This window comes from Eubalaena glacialis, chromosome 5 (genome assembly GCF_028564815.1).
Source record: "Eubalaena glacialis isolate mEubGla1 chromosome 5, mEubGla1.1.hap2.+ XY, whole genome shotgun sequence".
Taxonomy (NCBI): Eukaryota; Metazoa; Chordata; class Mammalia; order Artiodactyla; family Balaenidae; genus Eubalaena; species Eubalaena glacialis.
The window spans coordinates 125,196,595-125,218,675 of NC_083720.1; the positions used below are offsets into that span (position 1 = coordinate 125,196,595).

The window sequence follows — 22,081 nt, forward strand, 5'->3', positions numbered from 1 at the left end:
TTTGGAAACTTGGAGAAAACCTAGTGAAGGCGGTTATATTTGACCTAGTCTTGAAGTGTAGATACAATGTGGAAGATAGGAGAGGAAAGGGATATTTTAGGCACCCTGACATTAGTGGTGCTGAAAGAATAGAAAACTGGAGAAAAAGGTTAAAGAGGAGGAAGCCCTTAATATTAGACTTTATTCTATAGGCAGTTGTCATTGTTGGGTCCTGCCTTGTGGTCGTTGTGGAAAAACTTTGAAAGGGAAAGCATTGAGCAACCATCTATTAACATACTTAGCTTTACTTTTGTAACTAGGAGTTTGCGTATATGTTGACTAGGAGGAACACTACATGGGATTGTTTCTCCTCTTCCCAAGAACATACAATTATAGAGGTTTGTTCTGCCTATGATTACTTAAAATCACAGCATGTCAGAACCTAACAGGACAACTCCATCCAAGACTAAGATATTTCAGTTTTCTTTCCAAAAACTGCAGTTACAGAAACATTCATTTTGTCTGCCAACACAGGGACCAATTTTATTTTTAATATCGGTATTGATATCAAAGTCCTTTTTCTGAAATTGGAATATAGTACTAGACATTTTGGGGAGCATAAAGTAAACTGCAGAAATGTACAGATAATGAGAAATTATAACTAGAAAAAATGAATTTTAATTAGACTTTGTATAAACCTGGTCAAAAGCACTTTGGTAGTGTAATCAAAGGCTACAATTCCACTTTCAGGAATTTATCCAAAGAAAATAATCCAGAAGAAAGAAAATGACCTATATGTAAAAATATACTGTAAATTGGAAGCAACCCAAATGTTACAGTAGTGGTTTTCTTTCTATACAATACAAAATGATAACTATGAAAATGTTTGGCAACAAGGAAGAGACGTTTATAATATTAAAATTGGGAAAGAAAATGAGATTCAAATTGGAGGCACATCCTGATGGCCACTAGACATATTATGCAAACCAAAAGAAAAAGACTAGAAAAAACTAATTTTTATTAATCACCTGATAGGTACCATGCTCTATGCTAGACACTTTGTTTACAACCGTCTTGTGAGGTGAGCAGTTTCTCTCTTATTTTGCCTTAATTTAGGTTAAGTAACTTGCCCTAGGAAACAAAAGTAATTGGTAAGACTGGAATTAAAACTCAAGTCTGACTCTTAAACATTTGCTTTTCTTACTACTATACACAAAAACTTTGTTGGGCTAGGATTATCGAGTGGCTATTTTCTTTTTAAAAAAACTTTCTGTAATACTACTATATTTTTATAACATTATTCTGTAGTTGTTCTAAGAACCTTACAGGGTCCCTTAAAAGACTTTATAATCCAATGCCTTTTGTTGTAGATTCATTTAGAACATTGAATATAGTTTTCTAAACGGAAAGGTTTTTTGGCTAAAGATTTTGGGCAAAGATGTCTTTTCACATATGTGTAATTGTCCTGTGCTTTTTTGATTTACTATAACTTTAAAACATTTCAGATGCAAAATTTATTCAGAAAATAGTCTTTTTGGGATTTTTCTTGAGAAATGTCTTTTTTTTTAATTAGAAAGGGTCTAGCACATTTTTGCATTTAAGATCGTATTCTCAGTTCTGCTTCAATCTTGACTTTTTTCCTTTGTGTAGTAATATAGTTTTATAATCTCAGCTGTAATAGAAGAGGAAATAGTGGAGAAAAAAGAGAAGGGAGAACATACTGAGTGTTCGTTTACATTATTTGAGTTTGTATATAAATTGCAATATTTGATTTTGATATAAATAATTTGGCATTGTTGTGACTGAAACCTTTGGAGATTGTTATTACTTCAGAATTGCCTTTACAGGAAGTGGTAGCCCATTTACCTAGTTAAGTCAGGATCATCCTGACATTTATTGACAGCTCCTACTTCCTTAACTTACTAAAAGCTAATGTTAGGCAGCTACTTTCATCTACCATTCTTTACAAAGATATAAATTATACTCAGTGACTCCCCACCCCATGTTTACAGAAGGGAGAAAGAGCTTTTATTTTGTCATTACAATGATAAGGGAGTCCTTTATGAAACTTTTGGCTTAGGGACTTTTAAAGAGCTAGAATTGACCTCAAAACAAACGTACTAAAGTGTGAGCTTGAATATTTTCAATCATCCTTAAGACATTTTTCACTACAGTGTATGAATCAATAAATTTGAAATGCCAATGAGCTTTATAGATTTCTAGGAAATCATAAGAATGTATCAGTGTTAAATTCCTGATTTTGGTGCCTAGATTTGGGTTATATAGGAGAATGTCCTTGTTTATAGGAAATATACATTAAAAGATTCAGTGATGATAAGGATGAGGTCAGTCATTTACTCTCAAGTAATTCAAGAAAAAATAAAGTTCTGTATAGCATACTTGCAACTTTTAACGTTTGAGGTCGTTTCAAAAAATTATTTTAAAATAGTGAAGATTGGGTTGTATTCTGTAACTATGAAAGAGTGAAGCTGACTGGTCATGTGAGTCCTGAGCTGAGTTAGCCATTGGGTATTTTTTATTTGAGAAGTAATGGAGCGTTTTATTAAATTATTATTATTACTTAAAATTTTATCTTTGGTTTTAGAAAGCATTATATCTAGTGATTTCAGTGTATTTTGATTTAATACATCGGTAATTCCTCTATTCTGGTTGAGAGAAAATTTTACCCATGAAGTTTAGGGTAGAAGATTATCTTTAACATGTCTGTCAATATGATAAGTGTAATATGTTTAAATTGGTCTTTAGTGATGAATCCAGATGACACATTTGAAGTATTAATTGATCAGATAGTTGTAAACAAAGGAAACCTACTAGAGGATGTGGTTCCTCCTATCAATCCTCCCAAAGAAATTGAAGATCCCAGTGATAAAAAACCTGATGATTGGGATGAAAGAGCAAAAATCCCTGATCCTTCTGCTGTCAAACCAGAAGACTGGTAAGCAAAGAATTCAGAAGCAAAGCGTTCTTTGGCATAAAGTAACGTGTAAGTGAAGTTTACAACCAATGAAGCTTATTCTTTTAAACATCAGTACTACTTATTTTGACTATTTTGGGTGAAATACTTCTCTAAGACGGATTTTGCACTCCCCTGCCTCTTAATTATCTTAATTTTCATTTTAATTAATATTTTAATTTTGTTGCCCTTTTCAATATAGTATTTGTATTTTGTATGTTTTCAATGCTGTGGGGGAAAAAATTCCATGAATCTAAAACACCAACACTTTAATTTCAGTTCCCAGTTTGATCTTTATCATGTATGTGTGTGCGTACTTTACATAGTTGCGGTGTTTTCAGTTAATGATTAGTTGGCTTAAAAAGCCATATTCTCAGCATCTTATATAGGATTTACTCATACCAGTTTGCTTACCCATAAAATGTTCACTAGCTGAGTATTTGTGTGGTTTCCATTCTACAGGATTATGAATATTTTCCTTAAAAGAAATGTATTCAGTTCCAGATTACCTATAGCTTGAATTCAGATGGTGAGGGATACTTTTATGTCTGTCCATTTAACTGAGATATTCTTTGTCCTTCAAATATGTTTTGTAATTTCTCCCTAAAATCTTGTTACCTTTATTCCTAAGAACGTTTTTTTTTTTTCCTGCTGACACTTAACTCTTAATTATGGTTTTGCTAAGTAGATTATGTGTCTTTATGTATTTAACCCACCCTATTGGTTATCTATTGCTGTGTAACAAATTACCAAAAAACTTAGCAACTGAAGACAACAAACATGAACTCACCCAGTTCCTGAGAGGCAGGAATCTGGGAGTGGCTAGCTCCCCAGTTCTGGCTCAGACTCTGCTGAGGTGGCAGTTGAGCTGCCAGTAAGAGCTGCCTGCATCTGAAGGCTTGACTTGGGCAGCTGGAGGATCCACTTCCCACTGGCTTCTGTAGCCTTTGTCAGGAAGTTTCAGTTCCCTGCCACCTAGGCCTCTCCTTAGGTCAGCTCATGACACGGCAGGTGGCTCCCGTAGAGGGAGTGATCCAAGAGGGAGAGAGCACAACCACAGAAATTGCAGTGCCTTTTATAACCTAATCTCAAAAGGGACATGCCATCACTTCAGCTGTATTCTGTTTGTCATCAGACCAACCCTAGTACAGTTGGGAGGGGACTACATAAAGGTAGATGTACTAAGTATGAGTAAAAAAAGTTTTATTCTTAGTTTACTGAGAGTTTTTTTTCCCCATGATTGGGTGTTGTATTTTGTAAAACACTTTTTGTGCATCTATTGAGATGACGACGTGGTTTTTCTCCTTTATTTTCTTAGTGTGGTGAATTATATTGATTGATTTTCTAACGTTGACTAACCTTGCAATATTCTTGGTCAACAAGTATTGTCCTTTTGCTGTTTGCTGGATTCTGATTGCATGGTTTTTTTCTGTCAGATTTATTGAAGTATAATTTTCATACAGTTAAATCCATTTATTTTAGATATATAGTTCAATGAGTTTGGAAAAATATATACAGTGATCTAACCACTACCGCAGTTGTGATGTAGCATATTTCCATCATTCCCCAAAGGCCTTTATATCCTTGTGTAATCAATTCCCTCCTTCCACCTTTAACCTCTGGAAACTACTGATGTGATTTCTGTCCCTTATAGCTTTGCCTTTTCCAGAATATCATATAAGATGGAATTATACAGTATATAACTTTTGTTTCTGATTTCTTTCACTCAGAATGATGCTTTCTGAGATTTATCTGTATTTTTTGCTTGTATCAGTAACTAGTTTTGTTTTATTGCTGAGTAGTGTACCATTGTAGGGATGTATCATAATTTGTTTATCCATTCACATATTGATGGAAGTTTTGGTTGTTTCCAGTTTGGGGCAATTATGAATAGAGCTGTTACAAACATTTGTGGTCAGGGCTTTGTATAGACATAATTTTTCCTTTTTCTTTGGTAAATACCTAGAAGTGTGATTGTGCAATAAGTGTATGTTTAAATTTATAAGAAACTGCCAAACTTTTCCAAAGGGCTATACCATTTTGCATTCCCACCATTATGTAATAGTTCCAGATGTTATACATTAACAGCATTTGGTATTATCTGTTTTTTTAACTGAGATATAATTGACATATAATATTGTAATAGTTTACGTGTACAACATAATGATTTGATATATGTATATATTGCAAAATGATCACTATAGTAAGTTTAGTTAACATCCATCACTTCACATAGTTAACAGCTTTTTTTCTTGTTTTGAGAACTTTTAAGATTCACTCTTCTTAACTTTCAAATATATGATATAGTGTGGTGAACTGTAGTCACCATGCTGTACCTTACATCCCCAGGACTTATTTATCTTATAACTGGAAGTTTGTACCTTTTGACCTTTTGGTATTATCTGTTTTTGTTTTTCTGTTTTTCTTTGGATATTCTAAAAGGTTTGTAGTGATGTCTAATTGTAGTTTTGATTTACATTTCCCTAATGACTAATCCTTAATTTCCCCAATTTTCATTTACTTGCCGTTCATATCAGTTTCTTTGGAGAAGTATCTTTTCAATTTTTTCCCCTGCTTTATTTGGGTTATTTTTTTATATTCAGTTATGAGAGTTCTTTATATTCTGGATACAGGTGTTGTGTCAGTTATCTAGTTCTGTATAACAAATTACCCCAAAATTTAGCGGCTTAAAACAACATTTGTTTCTCAGTTTCTTGTGATTCAGGATTCTGACTGCAGCTTAGTGGGTCGTTTGGCCCTGGGTCTTTCAGCTGCAATTAAGATGTCAGCTGGGGCTGTAGTCATCTAAAGGCTCAACAAGGAGCGGATCCAGTTTCAGTTTCACTCAAGTGGGCATTGGCAGGATTCAGTCTCTCAAGGGACTGAATTGTTGTTGGACTGAGGGCCTCAGTTCCTGGCTGGGTGTTGGCCAGAGTCATCCCTTGGTTCCTTGCAATCTAGGCCTCACCACAGAGTATCTCACAACATGGTAGCTATCTTCAACGGAAGCAAGGGAGAGGGGAAAGGAGGGGAGAAGAGAGTGCGAAGAAGATGGAGGTTACAGTCTGTACTGGGTTAACACTGTCCTCCAAAATTCCACGTCTACCCAGAACCTGTAAGTGTGACTTTATTTGGAATTAGGACCTTTGCATCTGTAATCAAGTTAAGATGAAGTAATACTGGATTAAGGTGGGCCCTAAATCTAGTACCACCGGTGTCCTTGTAAGAAGAGGGAAATTTGGACACAGACATACAGGGAGAACACAATGTGACAACTGAGGCAGAAATTGCAGTGATGCATCTACAAGCCAGGGAATGCCAAGGGTCATCAGTGGCCACCAGAAGCAAGGAAGAAACAAGGAAAGATCCTGTCCTGGAGCCTCCAGAGAGAGCATGGTCCTGCCCAAAACTTTGATTTCAAATTTCTAGTCTCCAGAATTGTGAGATAATAAATTTCTGTCATTTTAAGCCACCCAGATTGTGGTGTTTTGTCACAGCAGCCTAGGGAAACTAATATACAGTCTTTTATAACTTAATCTTGGAAGTAACATACCATTACTAATTTCTGTTCATTAACAGCACGTTATTAGGTCCCACCCACACTCAAGGAGAGGGGACTTCACATGGACATGAATACCAGGAGGCAGGATCATTGGAAACCATTTCAGAAGCTGCCTCCCTCAGTCTGAGATTGCCAGTGCCAGAGTCCCTGAGGCAAGAACCCTGTTAGGTGGCACCCAGATTTCGCTGTACAGACACTGCAGTAATAAATGTTACTTTAAGCCCCTAAGTTTTGGGGTAATTTGTTATGCAGCAATAGTCAATTAATATAGATATGCAGTATGCAATATTTCCTTTCACTCTGGGGCTTGTCTTAATTTTCGTAACAGAGAGCAGAAGTTTTAAATTTTTATGAAGTCTGGTTTGTCAATATTTGTCTTTGATGATTCATGCTTTTTGCATCTTACTAAGATAAGATGTCTTTGCCTAAATGTGACAAAGATTTTCTTTTGTTTTCTAGACAAATAGTTTTGACTAAAACTCTGTTCTGAGTTAATTGTTGTATGTAGTGTGAGGTATAAATCAAGATTAATTTTCAAAAATATGGGTGTCTAATTGTTCCATCATCTCTTATCATCCATTTAACGTCTGTAATGATCTGTACTGATGTCCCCTCTTTCTTTTCTGATATGGCAGTTAGTGTTTTTTCTTGATGTGTCTAGCTGAGGGTTTATCAATTTTATTGAGCTTTTTGGAGGACCAGCTTTTGTTTTAGTTTTTCCCTTCCATTGGCCTTTTTTGTATTTCGTTATTTCCTTCCTCTTCTTACTTTGGACTTAATTTGCTTCTCTTTTCTACCTTATTAAGGTAGAAAATAATTTCCGATAGAAGCAGCTGTAAAATTTCTCTGTTTTAACTGTTTTAAAGCACTGTTTTAACTAAGTCCCACAAATATATATTATTTATGAGAACATTCAGTTCATACTGTTTTATAATTTCCCTAGTGATTTCTTCTTTGATTCATGTATTTTTAAATGTGTTGCTTTGTTGTCAATTATTTATGGATTTTCCAGGTATGATTTTCATTTTAACTCCCAAGTTAATTCTGTTGTGTCAGAAAACATTCACAAATATCAGTTACATCAGGTTGGTTGACAGCATTGTTCAAAAGCTTTTATATTCTTAATGGTTTTCAGTCTGTTCTCTTACTGAGAGAAGAGAACTAAAATCTTCAACTATGATTGTGGATTTGTCTTTATCCCCTTTGAGTTCTATTAGTTTTTGCTTCAAGTATTTTGAAGATCTGTTACTAGATCAATTCACAGTATTTCATGACCTCTTGAGGAACTGACCTTTTTATTATTGTAAAATGTCCTTCTTTATAAACTCTTATAATACTCTCTGTCTTGAAGTCTACTTGGTCTGATATTAAATCAGCACTCCAATTTTCTTTTAAATCATGTTTCCATTGAATATTATTTTCCATTATTTACCTGTAACCTGTATATGCCTTTATTTTTCAGGTGATTTTCTTGTAGGCAGCTACATTTGGGTCTTGCCTTTTAATTTGAGTGTTTTAAACCATCTACATTTAGTGCACTTAATTGCTATGGTTGGGTGTAAACCTACCATCTCACTACTTGTTTTTTCTTTGTCCCATATATTCTGTGGCTTTTTATAAAATGTTTTTCCTGGCTTTTTACAGATTGAGTTATATTTTATATGAGTCTTCTATTTTTTTCTTCTCTATTGGCTTTTTGGCTTTTCATCTGTAGTTTGTTGTTTTGCTGGTTGCTCTAGGGTTTGCAATATGCATCTTAAACCTATTTCAGTCTACTCTCAAATAGTGTTATACCACTTCATGTCTAAGTTAATCATATAAGAGTCTTACATTTTCTCCCGTACATCCTTCATGGTATTATCATACATTTCCTTCTTTATATACTGTAAAGGCCATGCATATTTATTCTTCAATCAGTCTCTTTTTATTGGACAGTTATGAGGGGAAAAGTTCTTTTATTTACCCACATATTTACCATTTCTGGTACTCTCCTTCTGTTGTGTAGATAGAAATTCCCGTCTGTTATTGTTTTCCTTCTGCTTGATAAACTTGTCTTAATACGTTGTAGTACATACCTGTTGTCATCGCATTCTCAAATTATTTGTCTGAAAATCTCTTTATTCTCCCTTCATTTTTGAAGGATTTTTCACTATGGGATTATAGGTTGATAGTTATTTTGCAACAGCCATTCCTTATCATTGAGGCTCACACTGATTCTGATGAGAAGTCAGTTGTTCTTCTCATCCTTGTTCTCCTTTACCTAATATGTCATTTTTTTCTGTTTGGTTTTAAGATTTATTTTCACTGTTACTGGTTTTCAATGGTTTGATTTTTGTTGTGCCTTAATGTCATTTTTGTATGTGTGTCTATTTGCCTTGCTTTGGGTTCTTTGAGTTTTTTGAAATGTGGGTTTATAGTTTGTATCAAATTTGGGTAACATTTGGCCATTATTTCCTTAAATATTTATATATGCCTCCCCATCTCTTTTTTGGGATGCCACTTAAATGTGTGTTAGACTGCTTTACATTTGTTACACAAGTCACTGAGGATCTATTCATTTTTTAAAACCAGTTTTTCTCTGTGTACTTCATTTTGGAAAGTGTCTATTACTATTTCTTCAAGTTCTTGTTGTTTGTAAACATTGGGACTTACCACCTATTCAGAACATAGAATGTTGCTCCTGGAAAACCAAAAGTGTTAACTTGTTAACTCTCTTTTAGATAAATAGGGGTACTGGTTAGCAGTGAAAATGTCTTTGCCTTAAGGGAAGTAGTATAATAGGGAAGTAACTTGTGCAAGGTAGGAAGAATAGTACTTTAAAAAAAAAATTAATAAGTCATTTATTAGTGTATCACTTCCATGAATTCATGCTATCAGAAAAGGTAGGACTACATCCCTCCATGTGGGCTTTCTAACATTGCTTCATATTTGTTTGCCCATAAAGAGTAGGGCTGGGACATACGTTTACCCTTAAATGAGAGAAACTGTATATACCAACCTCATTCTGATTGGTGAAATGTGTGAGAATTTTTTTTATAAAGTGCTAAAAGAGATGCACCCTTAAATTTTAAACCCCGGTTACGCTGAGCCCTCAGAGACCCTAAGATAACATTGATAACAGGCAAGTACAAGTCTTTACATACATAGATTTGATTATTTCAGTTTGTTATTCAAGTTTTGTTTGGAAAATCATAATGTAGCTTCTTATTTAAAATTGTTACTTTTCTGTAAAGATGAAAATTATGTTAGTAATTCTATTCACTACTTACTGTGACTATGTTTATATGCTTTAGAATTTACTTTCTAAGTGTTATTTTTTAAGGAAAATATAAAAATTACTAGAATTAAATATGGAGAGTTTTTAAAAAATAATATTGGAGTAGGGAAGACCTTTCCAAATACGACATAAAATTGAAGAATCATAAAGGAATGTTAATAAATTTCAACTACATGAAAATAAATGAGTTTTACATGGCAAAAAAAAAACCAACCTCACCACGAGCTACATTAAAAAATGCATGAGAAACTGGAAAAAAATTTTACTTCATATAGCTGACAACTAATTTCTTATTAATTTTTAATATATTCCAGGATATTAATTATAGCATTATTCATCTTGGTAAGTTTTTGAAAACACTATTCTCAACAATAGATAGATTAAATAAATTATGATATATTCACAAAGTAGAAAACTATGCAACTGTTAAGAAGAATGAAGCAGATATATATTTATATACAACAGAGCTCCTAGAAGTCTTGACATGTAGTAGTCATCCCGTATATGTTTGTTGATGAATGAGTTTTCAAGTGAACAAAAGCAAGGTCTAACATACTCTGTATAGAATGCTATCATTTGTGTAAAAAAGTATGTATATATATATATATATATATATATATATATAGACACACACACACACACATACATATGTGCATGTGTGTATAGAACATAACAAGTAATACATATAAAAAAGTGTATAGCAGAAGATTTAGGTGGATGAGAGAGAGGGGAGGTAGTAGGTACAAAGACAGGGTAGGAAATGCCTTTTGGTACCTTATGAATTTTGTAACGTGCATTTTTAAACTGCTTGAATAATTAATAATTAGCGTAAAATACTGTATTTACAGGGATGAAAGTGAACCTGCCCAAATAGAAGATTCAAGTGTTGTTAAACCTGATGGCTGGCTTGATAATGAACCGAAATTTATTCCAGATCCTAATGCTGAAAAACCCATTGACTGGTAAGCATTCTTCATCTTCAAATGTCAATTTCATATGTTTCTTACTTGCTTTTTTGTTGCTAGTTTATATGACTGACAGGAGAGACTTGAGGTTACTCCATTTGCTTTGTTCTAATATCCTAAGGAATGAAGACATGGATGGAGAATGGGAGGCACCTCAGATTTCTAATCCAGCATGTCAGATTGGGTGTGGTGAGTGGAGCCCTCCCATGATAGATAACCCAAAATACAAAGGAGTATGGAGACCTCCTATGATAGATAACCCTAACTACCAGGTAATAACCACTTGTTCCAGTCCCATAGTAAACTTTAAAATGTTGTGCTATTTATCTAGTTATTGATAACGTTATGTTAACTTCAGGAAATTTGATTTGTATAATAGTGTGCCTCAGCTATCTTAAGAAGTCAAAGAACATAGACTCCAACTAATTTATGTTTAAAAAATGAAACATTCCTTATTTAATTTTCTGGGGGAATAAAATTAAGAACTAAAGATAAGTTACTTTATACTATATTTTTCCTTAGTAATCAACTGATGATCACTTTGGAATAAAATTTTATTTTAGAATTAAATATAAGAAGTGAGTTCTGATCAAGAAGACTCAGGTTGTACATTTTAGTAATTAAAGTCTGTGCTTAGTTAACGTGCTCCTTACTCTCTGGTATTATTAAAATTGAATTTTTTTCCCTAATATGAATCAGATATTTTTTGAGTATACCTAGTTTTGGGGGTAGAAGTCCTTATGTTATCCATTTAACCTTCTAGTTTTATCTAATTATTCATTGACATTTTCTAACATTTATTTTATATATACAGTTATATATTCTTTTTGCTCACTGTAGTTTTTCTTTATAGTATTTATCACAAAATGTCTGTTTTGGTAACTTTTTTGTTTAACGTCTATCTCCTTCATTAGACTTTAAACACCATAATGCAGGGACCATGTCCACCTTGATTACCACTGTATCCTAGCATCTGGTATAGTACCTGGCACAGAATAGACGTATGTGATGGTGGAATAAGTCAGGGAGTGATCATATTGTCCAATTTATTTGATTTGGTTGAGTTTAATCATTCAAGATCTAATGGAACTTCTGTGTTGAATAATTGTTCTGAGATTCAACCATGGTTGATTATTGATGCCTATCACAAGTATATGTTGAAAGGTGCGGTTCCATTTTTGCCATACAGTGATCTCTCTGATTTGAACAATTTTAATGATATCTTGTCTTGAATATCTTTACTAAATGTAAAAAAAAAAAAAAACTTGTCTAATATAGTGTCAGTTGTGAAATTTACTCAAGTTTCTGTATTGGATTTTCACTCTGCCTCTTGTTTTTTTTTTTTTTTTGCAGTTTACTTATTTATTTATGTATTTATTTATTTATTTTACTTATTTTGGCTGTGCTGGGTCTTCGTTGTGGCGCTCAGGCTTCTCTAGTTGCAGCGCGCCGGCTCTAGAGCGCACGGGCTCAGTAGTTGCAGCACGTGGGCTTAGTTGTGGTATGTGGGACCTTAGTTCCCCAACCAGGGATCGAACCCAGGGCCCCTGCATTGGGAGCACAGAGTCTTAACCACTGGACAACCAGGGAAGTCCCCTTTTGCAGAGTTTAAAGTCATTGTTCATAGGGAACATCGTGTACAGGATATATTTCATAGGGAACATCGTGTTCCAGATAAGAAGAAACAAGATTTTATTTCTAGTGAATTACTAATGAATTAATTATCAGTTAAAGTTTTCTTTTTTCCAGTTAGTATTGCTAATTTCATTCAACAACAACTACTTCTTGAGTAACATTTATAATGAAATTATTTTATTTGAAAATGTCTTTAAATTTATTTTTTCTCGCAGGGTATCTGGAGTCCTCGAAAAATTCCTAATCCAGATTATTTTGAAGACAGTCACCCATTTCTTCTGACTTCCTTCCGTGCTCTTGGTTTAGAGCTTTGGTCCATGACCTCTGATATCTACTTTGATAATTTTATTATTTGTTCGGAAAAGGAAGTAGCAGATCGCTGGGCTGCAGATGGCTGGGGAGTGAAAATAATGATAGAAAATGATAATGAGGTACAGTATTTACCATATGGTAATAATAGGATGTGGTCCTGGTTATAGGTTGTACAAATGGCCTTTAAAAAGGTAAATAAATGTGCAATAATTACTAAATGCTAAAGAAACATATTTAAATAAATTTATGTAGACAGAATATTTAGCTTTACCAAATTACGATACAGCTTCATTATAAACTAATAATGAATTATATATATGTAAGTCTTCATTTCATTTATTAAATTATGCTAGCATAATGGGATTGAGTGCCTTATGATGGTTATAGAAATGAGACCACTACTACTACTAGAAATGAGACTTAATATCTTTGTCACCTATCAATTTAAGGCCTAAGTGGGAACAGTAATCTAAATATTCTTTATTCATTTTAACTACTTTTCACTTAGAGGAGTATAGAAACTTTTAAATTTTAATATTATTATGTTCCAGTTTTTTTTTCCCCAAATCTTAACACTACTTAGAAAAGAATAAGCTAAATATTTCAACACAATGCATCTTGGAGAATCTATCTTTAAAACCAATTACTGTAAAGAAAAATGTGTACCTCACATTAGGTCTCTTTAGATATTAGCAAAAACCATCAGAAGAGTAAGTAAAGGTAAAGGGATTCTCATTTGGCAAGTCTTTTAACTAAAACATTTGATGATTTTAGATTTTATTTTAGTAAGAGAAACAATTTCCTTCCTGAAGGTTGTGTGTAAAATTTGTTAATAAACAAGAAAAAGAAAACACAATGATTATCAGGTTGATTTTTTTTCTTTTTTTTTTTAGTAAGTTTTTTAAAAGTACAGGATGAGTTATCAGAGAGTTGTGTACTTCTAAATGAAGCAGATAATACATCCATAAAGAGTAGTTCTATCCTAAAACTTACCAAAAAAGAAAACTGTCCTAATTCTTGCTGGTAGGTTAGCAATATTCACCTATATAGTATAATGTACCTTCTACTACAAAGTGTCAAACAGCAATGCATGCGAACAATTGTTTAAACTTTACGAAGTATAAAATGAGAAAATAAAATATTTTTTATCTTACAAATTCATGATTCCTTAATATAAAACCACCTAGGTGAAATAAGTTTTTTGTTTTTGTAGGCTGTATTTCTGAATGAAGTTTTATAAAATCTTAATTGCCTTTTTATGCTTATTTCTTCTCTAGCCTAGTATATTCAAACAGTTGATGGCAGCTACTGAAGAGCGCCCATGGCTTTGGTTCATTTATCTTGTGACAGCAGTGCTTCCAATAGCATTAATTACTTCATTTTGTTGGCCAAGAAAAGTAAAGGTAAAGAAAATGAATTTGCGTCAACAGTAAAAAAAAAAAAAAAAAAAAAAATCTCTTAGTGTTTAGGAGTTCTATATTGGAGCAAGTGGCTCTTAAAAGTAATAAACTAAATTGCCTTTTAAGTTTTTACTGATAGTTCACTATGATATCACTTATTGCAAAAAATCTTTTTGTAAATAGTGCTTTGCTTTTAGTAAAGATAGCTTGTGTTAAACTGCGACAGAAAAGATATGAAGATGCAGAGTTCGAAAAACTGGACATATGTAAACCACAAACAAAGGGAGCACTAGAGCAAGAAGTGAAGGGAGAGAAAGCAGCCCTGGAGAAACCAGTAGACTTGGAAGAGGAAAAACAGCAAAGTGATGGTGAAATTCTTGAAAAAGGTAAGACGATGATGGTGATTTATAATGGGGACAAAGCTGGGCAAAGCTCACTTAAAATAGTAGATTAAGTGGTAAACACTAGCTGTTGCACTTGTTTATTGTCAGATTTATACCATTTGAATCCCCAAGAAGGCATGACTGGCGAAGAGGAGTAACATCCTTGCCTGGGTTGTACCTGAGCAGACATCCAATGTATGACTTCTGTTTTCTAGGAAGAAAGAGTTGTAAAAATTGTTCATTTGCTTCAGAACCTAGCAACTATGAATCCCCTATGCCATAGCTTTTTGCAAAGATTTTTCTCCCCTCCAAGGATGAGATGGGAGGTACAGACCATGGCTTCTGTAGAAGAGTAATCGGTTTAAGGCAGGTGATTGCAGCAACAAAATCCACACCAAGTCTCCCAAGGGCTGTTGTTTATCGGATAATTTATCATGTGGAACCAATAGTTTAATCTCTTGAAAGGATTGCTAAATCATACGTCCCCTTCCCACCCTCTACTAAACTCCAGAAGATGTTAGAACTGAAGACAGCTGAGGCTTTTTGATGCCTCTCCAGTGAGACTTCCTTATGCACATCTAGGTAGCAATAAAACTATTGATATTTGTCAGGCGTCCCAAGCCAGGCTCCAGAATGAGCGCTTTATAACCTAAATTATATCTTGAGCACTGTTTTTAACTTAATAGTTGATGAAACAGTTGACTTAAAAAACATACTCTCTCAAAACACACATGCACACACGTATATTTACATACATGTGTGTACACACACACACATTCTTTGGTTTTCATTTTACATACAGAGTGCTTTAAAATTCTTTAAACCTGCCCCTTTCCTCAAATATGATGATTTATTTATAAAATGTGGTAAAATAAATATTTCAATTTAAATTTTTAAAAATGTCTAATGGAAGAAATTGCTTTTAAATAATGGAATTTAAATACATCCCTCCACTTTTATTTAATACTTTTAAATAGCAAAATTCTAATTCGAGTTTTTGCCTTTAATAAAATCTGTTTAATAAAAAATTCTAGAAGAGGAAGGTGAACCTGAGGAAAAGAGTGAAGAAGAAATTGAAATCATAGAAGGACAAGAAGAAGGTAATAAATCAAATAAGTCTGGATCAGAGGATGAGGTAAGCAACTCTTTAACAGAAAATAAACTAGTTTCTATGTATGACTGTTAATCATAAAAAATATTTAATAAAAGCAGTATGGTTTTTGAAGAATTTTTTGCCATATTTCTCCCAGCTTTCTTAAGAGCATACATATTGCTTTAAAATGTATCCATAAGGAAAGCATGAAAATACTGTCATTTATGTCATCTTAATGCCTAATGAAACAGTATAAAGTGCCTTTGGTTTACAAAATATAAAGAGAGAGCTATGTCTGTAAAAAATGACTTCATTAAAGTGTTTTGTTGTAAGGTGTAATAAGCAGACCATCTGAATATTTAAAAAGTAATTCTGTTTATTACAAGACAATTTTCTTCTAGCCATTGTGAAAACATTCTGTCACAGTTATTTACTGTAACATTTTGAAAGATTTCATTCATTGGGTAGTTGAGTACTATGCCTGGTAGTGGTGTTTTTCTCAAATCTTTAATAAACTAGTTTTTCATTAACTTGATATGTCTGCCCCCTTTTCCATCCTGATGTATGATAGAACTTTCCACAGTGCCTTTTTTTATAGTCAGTTATTATGGAATCAGAAACCACCCAGGTATAATTCAGAACCCGAGCTTTCTTCTTTCACCTAGTATATACCCCCCAAGCCTGTTTTCTCTGCTTCTCTAGCCCTCTAAGAGCTGCATAGCCCCACCTGCCAGTCACCGTCCCCAGCACTCTCAGAGCTTAGAGTTAGGTAGGGTAAAGGTCCGTTATGCCTGGACTGTTGCATGTGATGAGATAAACTTGCTATTTTGTTTATTTGAAGAAATCTCCCAGATAAATTTCTGTTGTTATTGTTTTAATTGTTTTCTAAAGCTTATTCAGTACATATACCTGGTTACTGGTCTTAACTGCCTAGTGAGTTTTTTTTTAAATGGGTTTTGGGGCTCATTATCTAGTATGAATATCTTTATTTAGAGGGAGTTGGGTGAAGCTAATTTCTTCCAGAACAGAGTTTTAAACAGTCCTTGTTTCCCGCCGTCACTCTTTTAATAATAATACTTGGAATCATTCACTGAATGTGTATTCTAGTTATATTTTGCTTTGTAAAATATTTTGTGTACCTTTAAAAGTATCTAAATTCCATCTTTTCAGTCTTTTAATCTTCTTATATGTTTGTCAGTGAGCTAAAATAAATCAATTTTTATATAATATAACCTTTAGAAATAATTATAACTATTTTGTATAATACCTGCATTATTTTATTGTTATACAAGTTTAATTTATATATAAACGATTATTCTGGAAGGATAAGAATTAAAGGAGAGAAAAAGCCCAAACCATAAGTTTGATGTTTCCCTTTCCTCTCTGTTAATTTTTCTCAAAGTATTAGGTACCAGAAGTTCTGAAAAAGTCTCTGTAAAACCAGCTCAGCAATTCATTACTTATAGAAACATTGTGATGTATAGTTAATGCTTAATATCCCACAATGAAAATATCATGTAACCTTTAATTAACCGACATTAGATTAAGTTGTAAATCATGAAATAAAATCATGAATTGAGGTATTAGCATTATTCCTTGTCAGATGCATATTTGACAAACAGAGTTATTCTAAAAATGTAATCATGGCAAAAGATGAACAAATTGAAACACATCAATTTGTATACACGTTTTTGATCAGTTATTAAGTAAAGGAACATAAAGATAAAGATATATATGTATAAACATAAAGATGTTTTGTTAGAAACGTGTATTTTAGAGAATAAGAAATACATTATTTACTACTCTCTACTAGTTGCCCACTGTATGAAAATAAACATTTTCATATTTTTTTCCCTAGATGAGAGAAGCAGATGAGAGCACAGGATCTGGAGATGGGCCAGTAAAGTCAGTACGCAAAAGAAGAGTACGAAAGGAGTAACCTGTATTCAAGTATTTTTAATTCCTAAGAGAGAGAGTTGGCATTCTCAAGTCGGTGTGCCAGAACTGAACTTGAGTCAATCTGCACATCCTGTTTCTACTATCTAGCAATGTTATTCTTTCAGACGTTTATTTTAATCTTATTTTTCAGAAATAAACTTTGAAGTTAACCTGGTCTTTGAATTTAGAATAAAAGAAAAGTGGCACAGTACATGTCAAATTTTAAGAGATTAATAGCATTAGAAGTTACACAGTTTTAACAGTTGGGAGAAAGTTTTGGTTTCTACAGAGCAAAATAATATGCAGCAACTTCACTGCTATTGGAAGAATCAGTTATTGGAATTTCCCCTTAAACGGCTATACTACAGTATAACTGGTAGTTCCATAGTATAAATAAGAGTGAGTTCTGTTGTACAGAGCTAAATGCAGTAAAGTTTCTGTATGGTTGTTTGTTTCTGTCAACAATTGCAAGTGTTGCATGTGACCCACATTTACCTACTTTGTGTCAAATTATAGTTACGGTCCATTGTTCACGTAAATTATAGAGTCCTTTCAAGAGGCGCTTTGTTGACAGACAAATCAACAAAACTGAAATGTCTATGTGTCATTCATAGAATCACTGGTCAGTAGTGCAGCATACTTGCATTTGAATACAGAGATAAGAGGTTTATCAAAACGAAATGGTGTACAGATTTTTTTGAAGCTGTTACAGTTGTTTCATGCCAGAATGGCTTACTCTATTTACAAGATTGCTTATGCCTACATTGCTCTTGAAAATAAAATTTAAATATTTTTTCTTCCTTAAATGATACCCTCTTTAATAGGTAAATTATTATTGGGGAGTCTTTCTTTTATCTGATCATTAAGAGACTGTAATGGCTAATAGATATCAATCATCATGCTTTGTATTTTTATCTTTTTTCCGACAAATTCAAATCTATTGTCTCATCTAGCTTCAAAGCTGCCTCTATGGTAGACTATTGCTCCTCTTTTTAAAACACAGTTGACCCTTGAACAACAGAGGTTTGAACTGCGTGGGTCCACTTATACACAGATTTTGTTTTCAGTTAATTCTACAGTACTACACGGTATGTTGAATCCTCTGATGCAGAATCTGCAGATAAGGATGGTCAACTATGGGACTTGAGCATCTGTGGATTTTGGTATCTGCCAGGCGTCCTGGAACCAATCCCCCATGGATACCAAGGAACGACTGTAGGTACCAAAAGTCACAGAAGTACATTATAGTAGAGCTGTATTATTCCATTTAGCATATTTAAGAATTTTTCATGTTTGGGTGACAGGCCCTTTGGAAGGTGATCTAAATCTTTGAGACCATGGAACTACTTTAATACCAACTATCTAGAGAACTCTGTACTAGTTGGGTAATATTTTGGATTCCTTCATGGACATATACATCCCATCCTTGGGTAAGCCCACCTCCCGTACATCCCCCTCCCCAGTAGTACATTTAAAGCTTATGTATAAGGAAAAGGAGCCTCTAGCTTCTCCTCTGACGTAAAGGAAGCCAAACACAGCCAGTATAGCCACTATTCACTCCTTATTTCAGGGAGTGAACTGAAAATGAAAATAAGTGCTTTACTCCATTGCTGTGTTCTGAATTTTCCATAAATTGGTGGTGGACAATCTTAATATGTAGTTAACCATACTTTGTATTTATTTAATACTGACTAAACTTAACACATCTTGCAAGGACTCCCTTTCTTGCTTTGTATTTGGAATGTCCAAGTGAACTAGACATATTGAATGATTCTAGGTGAGAATGTTTCTGAAAGTAAACTACTACTTCATGAGATAAATCCTTTCTTAACTTTATGGAAAACTTCTTGCCGACAAGTGTCTTATATATGATCATTTTTTTCTAAAGATTATTAAAGCGTTTTTTACTTTCTTGGTTGCAGATTAATTTTAACTTTCACATTTGGTTAAACTCCATGAGCTTGTAGTGGTAAAATCTGAGCAACCAGTTTTTGCCAGTTCACAGCTCCTTCCTGTGGATGTGCCCTCTGTGGATGTACCATGCCTGATAGGTTTAAATTTGTGTATTAGATCCATGCAGTAGACAAAGCATAGAGTCTTCTTTAATAACGAAATGGCTTTTTCCTTTTACCACCGTAATGTGACTTTATTGTTTAAAACGATTTAAGTTTTATCCTTTCCTCTAATAAAGGAGAAAAATAAATGTATTTTGCTCTTTATTTCAGTTGGCCTTTTTAGAGGCTTTTTAACTTGACCAGGCTAAAGTAACTTCCTTTTTCTTGAACATTTTTTTAAGGTAACCTTGCTTCCATTGGTCATTCCTCTAGGAAGATACATACTACTAGAACTAGGAGCTTTTTTAAAGCGTCAGTCTACATTTGCAAAACACAGAGGATGAACCTGCTTACGTGTGAAAATTAACCACTAGCAATGAATATAATGTACCTTAGAAATTTAGAATACTAATTTAGAAAACTAATAGTTTTCAGTGAAAACTATTCAGAATAGTTAAAACATAAATATATTACACTCTAGGTACCTATGAAGCTTTTTTGTTCTCTTTTCAATTGTGGTTCTGTTTTTAACTTCAGGATTTAGAGATGAAATATCATATGGTTAATATTGGATAACTACTTAAATCTCATGTAAAGGATTTATTTAAACATAATAGTAGCATTTTCTACATAAATTCTAATAATCTCTTCCGAAATTATAGCTCTCATTTCCATAGTATGTGAGGAGTTAAGGAAATAAAATTATCCCTAATCTGACAGGTCAGATGAAGCAGGTTGATGGGAGAGAAAATGTATTTTTGAATGCATTTGAAGTTTGTAGAGATCCAAATACATGGAAAAGCAATGGTAATTTTAGAGAAAAGGGGCAACAGGATAATTTTTTTTAAATGATCTTTTAACACCTAACATAGTATCTTACCACATATTTTGTGTTTCTTAAATGAATAGAGTTTTACGTCTTTTGTAAAATTTTGGAGTACTTACTTTCAAGTTTTAATTACTTAGACTAAACATTTGATAAGCCATCTATAGATAATAATAGAAAATTTAAAACAAGGCAAATACATTATACAATCGATTACAATATATTACTTTAGCTTCTGTCATCACTCCTCAATACCCCTTCCATTATATGGTAAATTAGGTCCTAAAGCCAACATAAAGTCCTTGTTATAGTAAATATCTTCAAATACCATTAATCTCTATGATTTAAGTGAAATAGACTGTAGCTTGTTTTTAGGATAGAGTAGCTAAGAGGCAATTAAGTCATTCTTGCAATTGTTAAGCTTTCATTTAGTCACATTCTCTGTTCTTTCTTGATGTACAAGTGGTCTCACCAACTAAAGTAATATCTGGTCTTTGCTGGCAATTTTGATTATATCAGCATTGAAGAAATATCTGATGACAACCACTAGCGGGTGTTAAGATAGGGAAAAACAAAATTATTGGGGAAAGTAAAGAAAGACTGCATTCTAAAGAATTAAGATCAAGTTTGCTTTGTTTTGGACCATAAAAGTAATTCTAGAATATATAATTCACCTTTCACTTCTCGTTTGGAGAAAGGACTTGATCAGGAATATAAATGTGACATCATAAACTGGTTGGAACTGCATGCTTGGATGATTTTGGTTATTTCTCCACAAATTGTTTTATTGTTACACGTACAATTCCAAATTCCAAAAATCTCTGTAAATCTGAAGTTTTTCATGTTTGACATCAAAACTCATTTGGCAGCCAAACCTGACCTCCCTGACAGGCTACGTGTAGTCTTTACTTACGTAACTTAGTATTAAATTCATATATTTCGCTACAAAAATGTTAATGTATTTGATTCCAAGTGCTGCCCCAAGCTGTACTGGTGTATGAGTCATAATACTTTATGAAATGAAAAATTCCAAATTCTGAAATATCTGGTCCCAAGAGTTCCAGATAAGGGATTGTGAGCTGTATTAACTTGCTATAAGTAAAGTCCAAAGTGAATATAAAGAGGACAAATTTTGGGTGGAATACTAGTGTTAGTATTGAGGGAAGTTCTACTGGGAGACCCTGAGGAAAAGCGGTCCCTGCCAGTCATCAGTCCACCAGCATTTAGAGCTAGGAAGTATCACTATTAAAAATGTATTCTGACACTGGTTGAAACAATAAGGAAGACTTTATTCAGGACTATTGCAATAGGGCCAACACTATCGCCATAGGGGAGAGAGAGTGGGCTTAACTCCAGATACAGTGAAGACAGCTGGGGATTTATAGTCGTTGAGCAGAGTGGGTCAGGGGAGGGTTGGTGGATGGAAAATTCCTAAGAGGAGACATCGAGGGTAGAAGGGTGCTTGCCATGCTGATTTAACAGGATTCTTGCTGGAGGCAGGCAGGGTGATCAGATTCACCGAGCAGGATTTTTACTAAAACTGGACTAGGCAGGCTGAAGACAGGGCCTAAGATGAGGCCTAGACAAAGAGGGCTCAGAAGAACCTGGGTAAAGTTTGGTCAAGGAGAGTCTTGATCAGAAGCTAGGCACAGTCCCTGTGCACACTGTTTGCCACCTGTATTT

General features: G+C 33.7%; 1 protein-coding gene across 2 annotated transcripts in view; it reads left to right on the forward strand.

Moving 5' to 3' along the window:
* The window catches only part of CLGN (calmegin), a 42,933-nt gene extending 25,194 nt beyond the window's left edge, over window positions 1-17,739 (forward strand). For both annotated transcript variants that reach the window (XM_061191661.1, XM_061191662.1), the window contains 8 exons: window positions 2,746-2,935; window positions 10,641-10,754; window positions 10,879-11,029; window positions 12,608-12,823; window positions 13,982-14,107; window positions 14,331-14,490; window positions 15,522-15,622; window positions 17,439-17,739. In XM_061191661.1, the coding sequence (XP_061047644.1) occupies window positions 2,746-2,935; window positions 10,641-10,754; window positions 10,879-11,029; window positions 12,608-12,823; window positions 13,982-14,107; window positions 14,331-14,490; window positions 15,522-15,622; window positions 17,439-17,519 (1,139 nt within the window). In that variant the 3' untranslated portion in view covers window positions 17,520-17,739. The remainder of the gene's footprint in view (window positions 1-2,745; window positions 2,936-10,640; window positions 10,755-10,878; window positions 11,030-12,607; window positions 12,824-13,981; window positions 14,108-14,330; window positions 14,491-15,521; window positions 15,623-17,438) is intronic.
* Window positions 17,740-22,081: the final 4,342 nt, after the last annotated feature.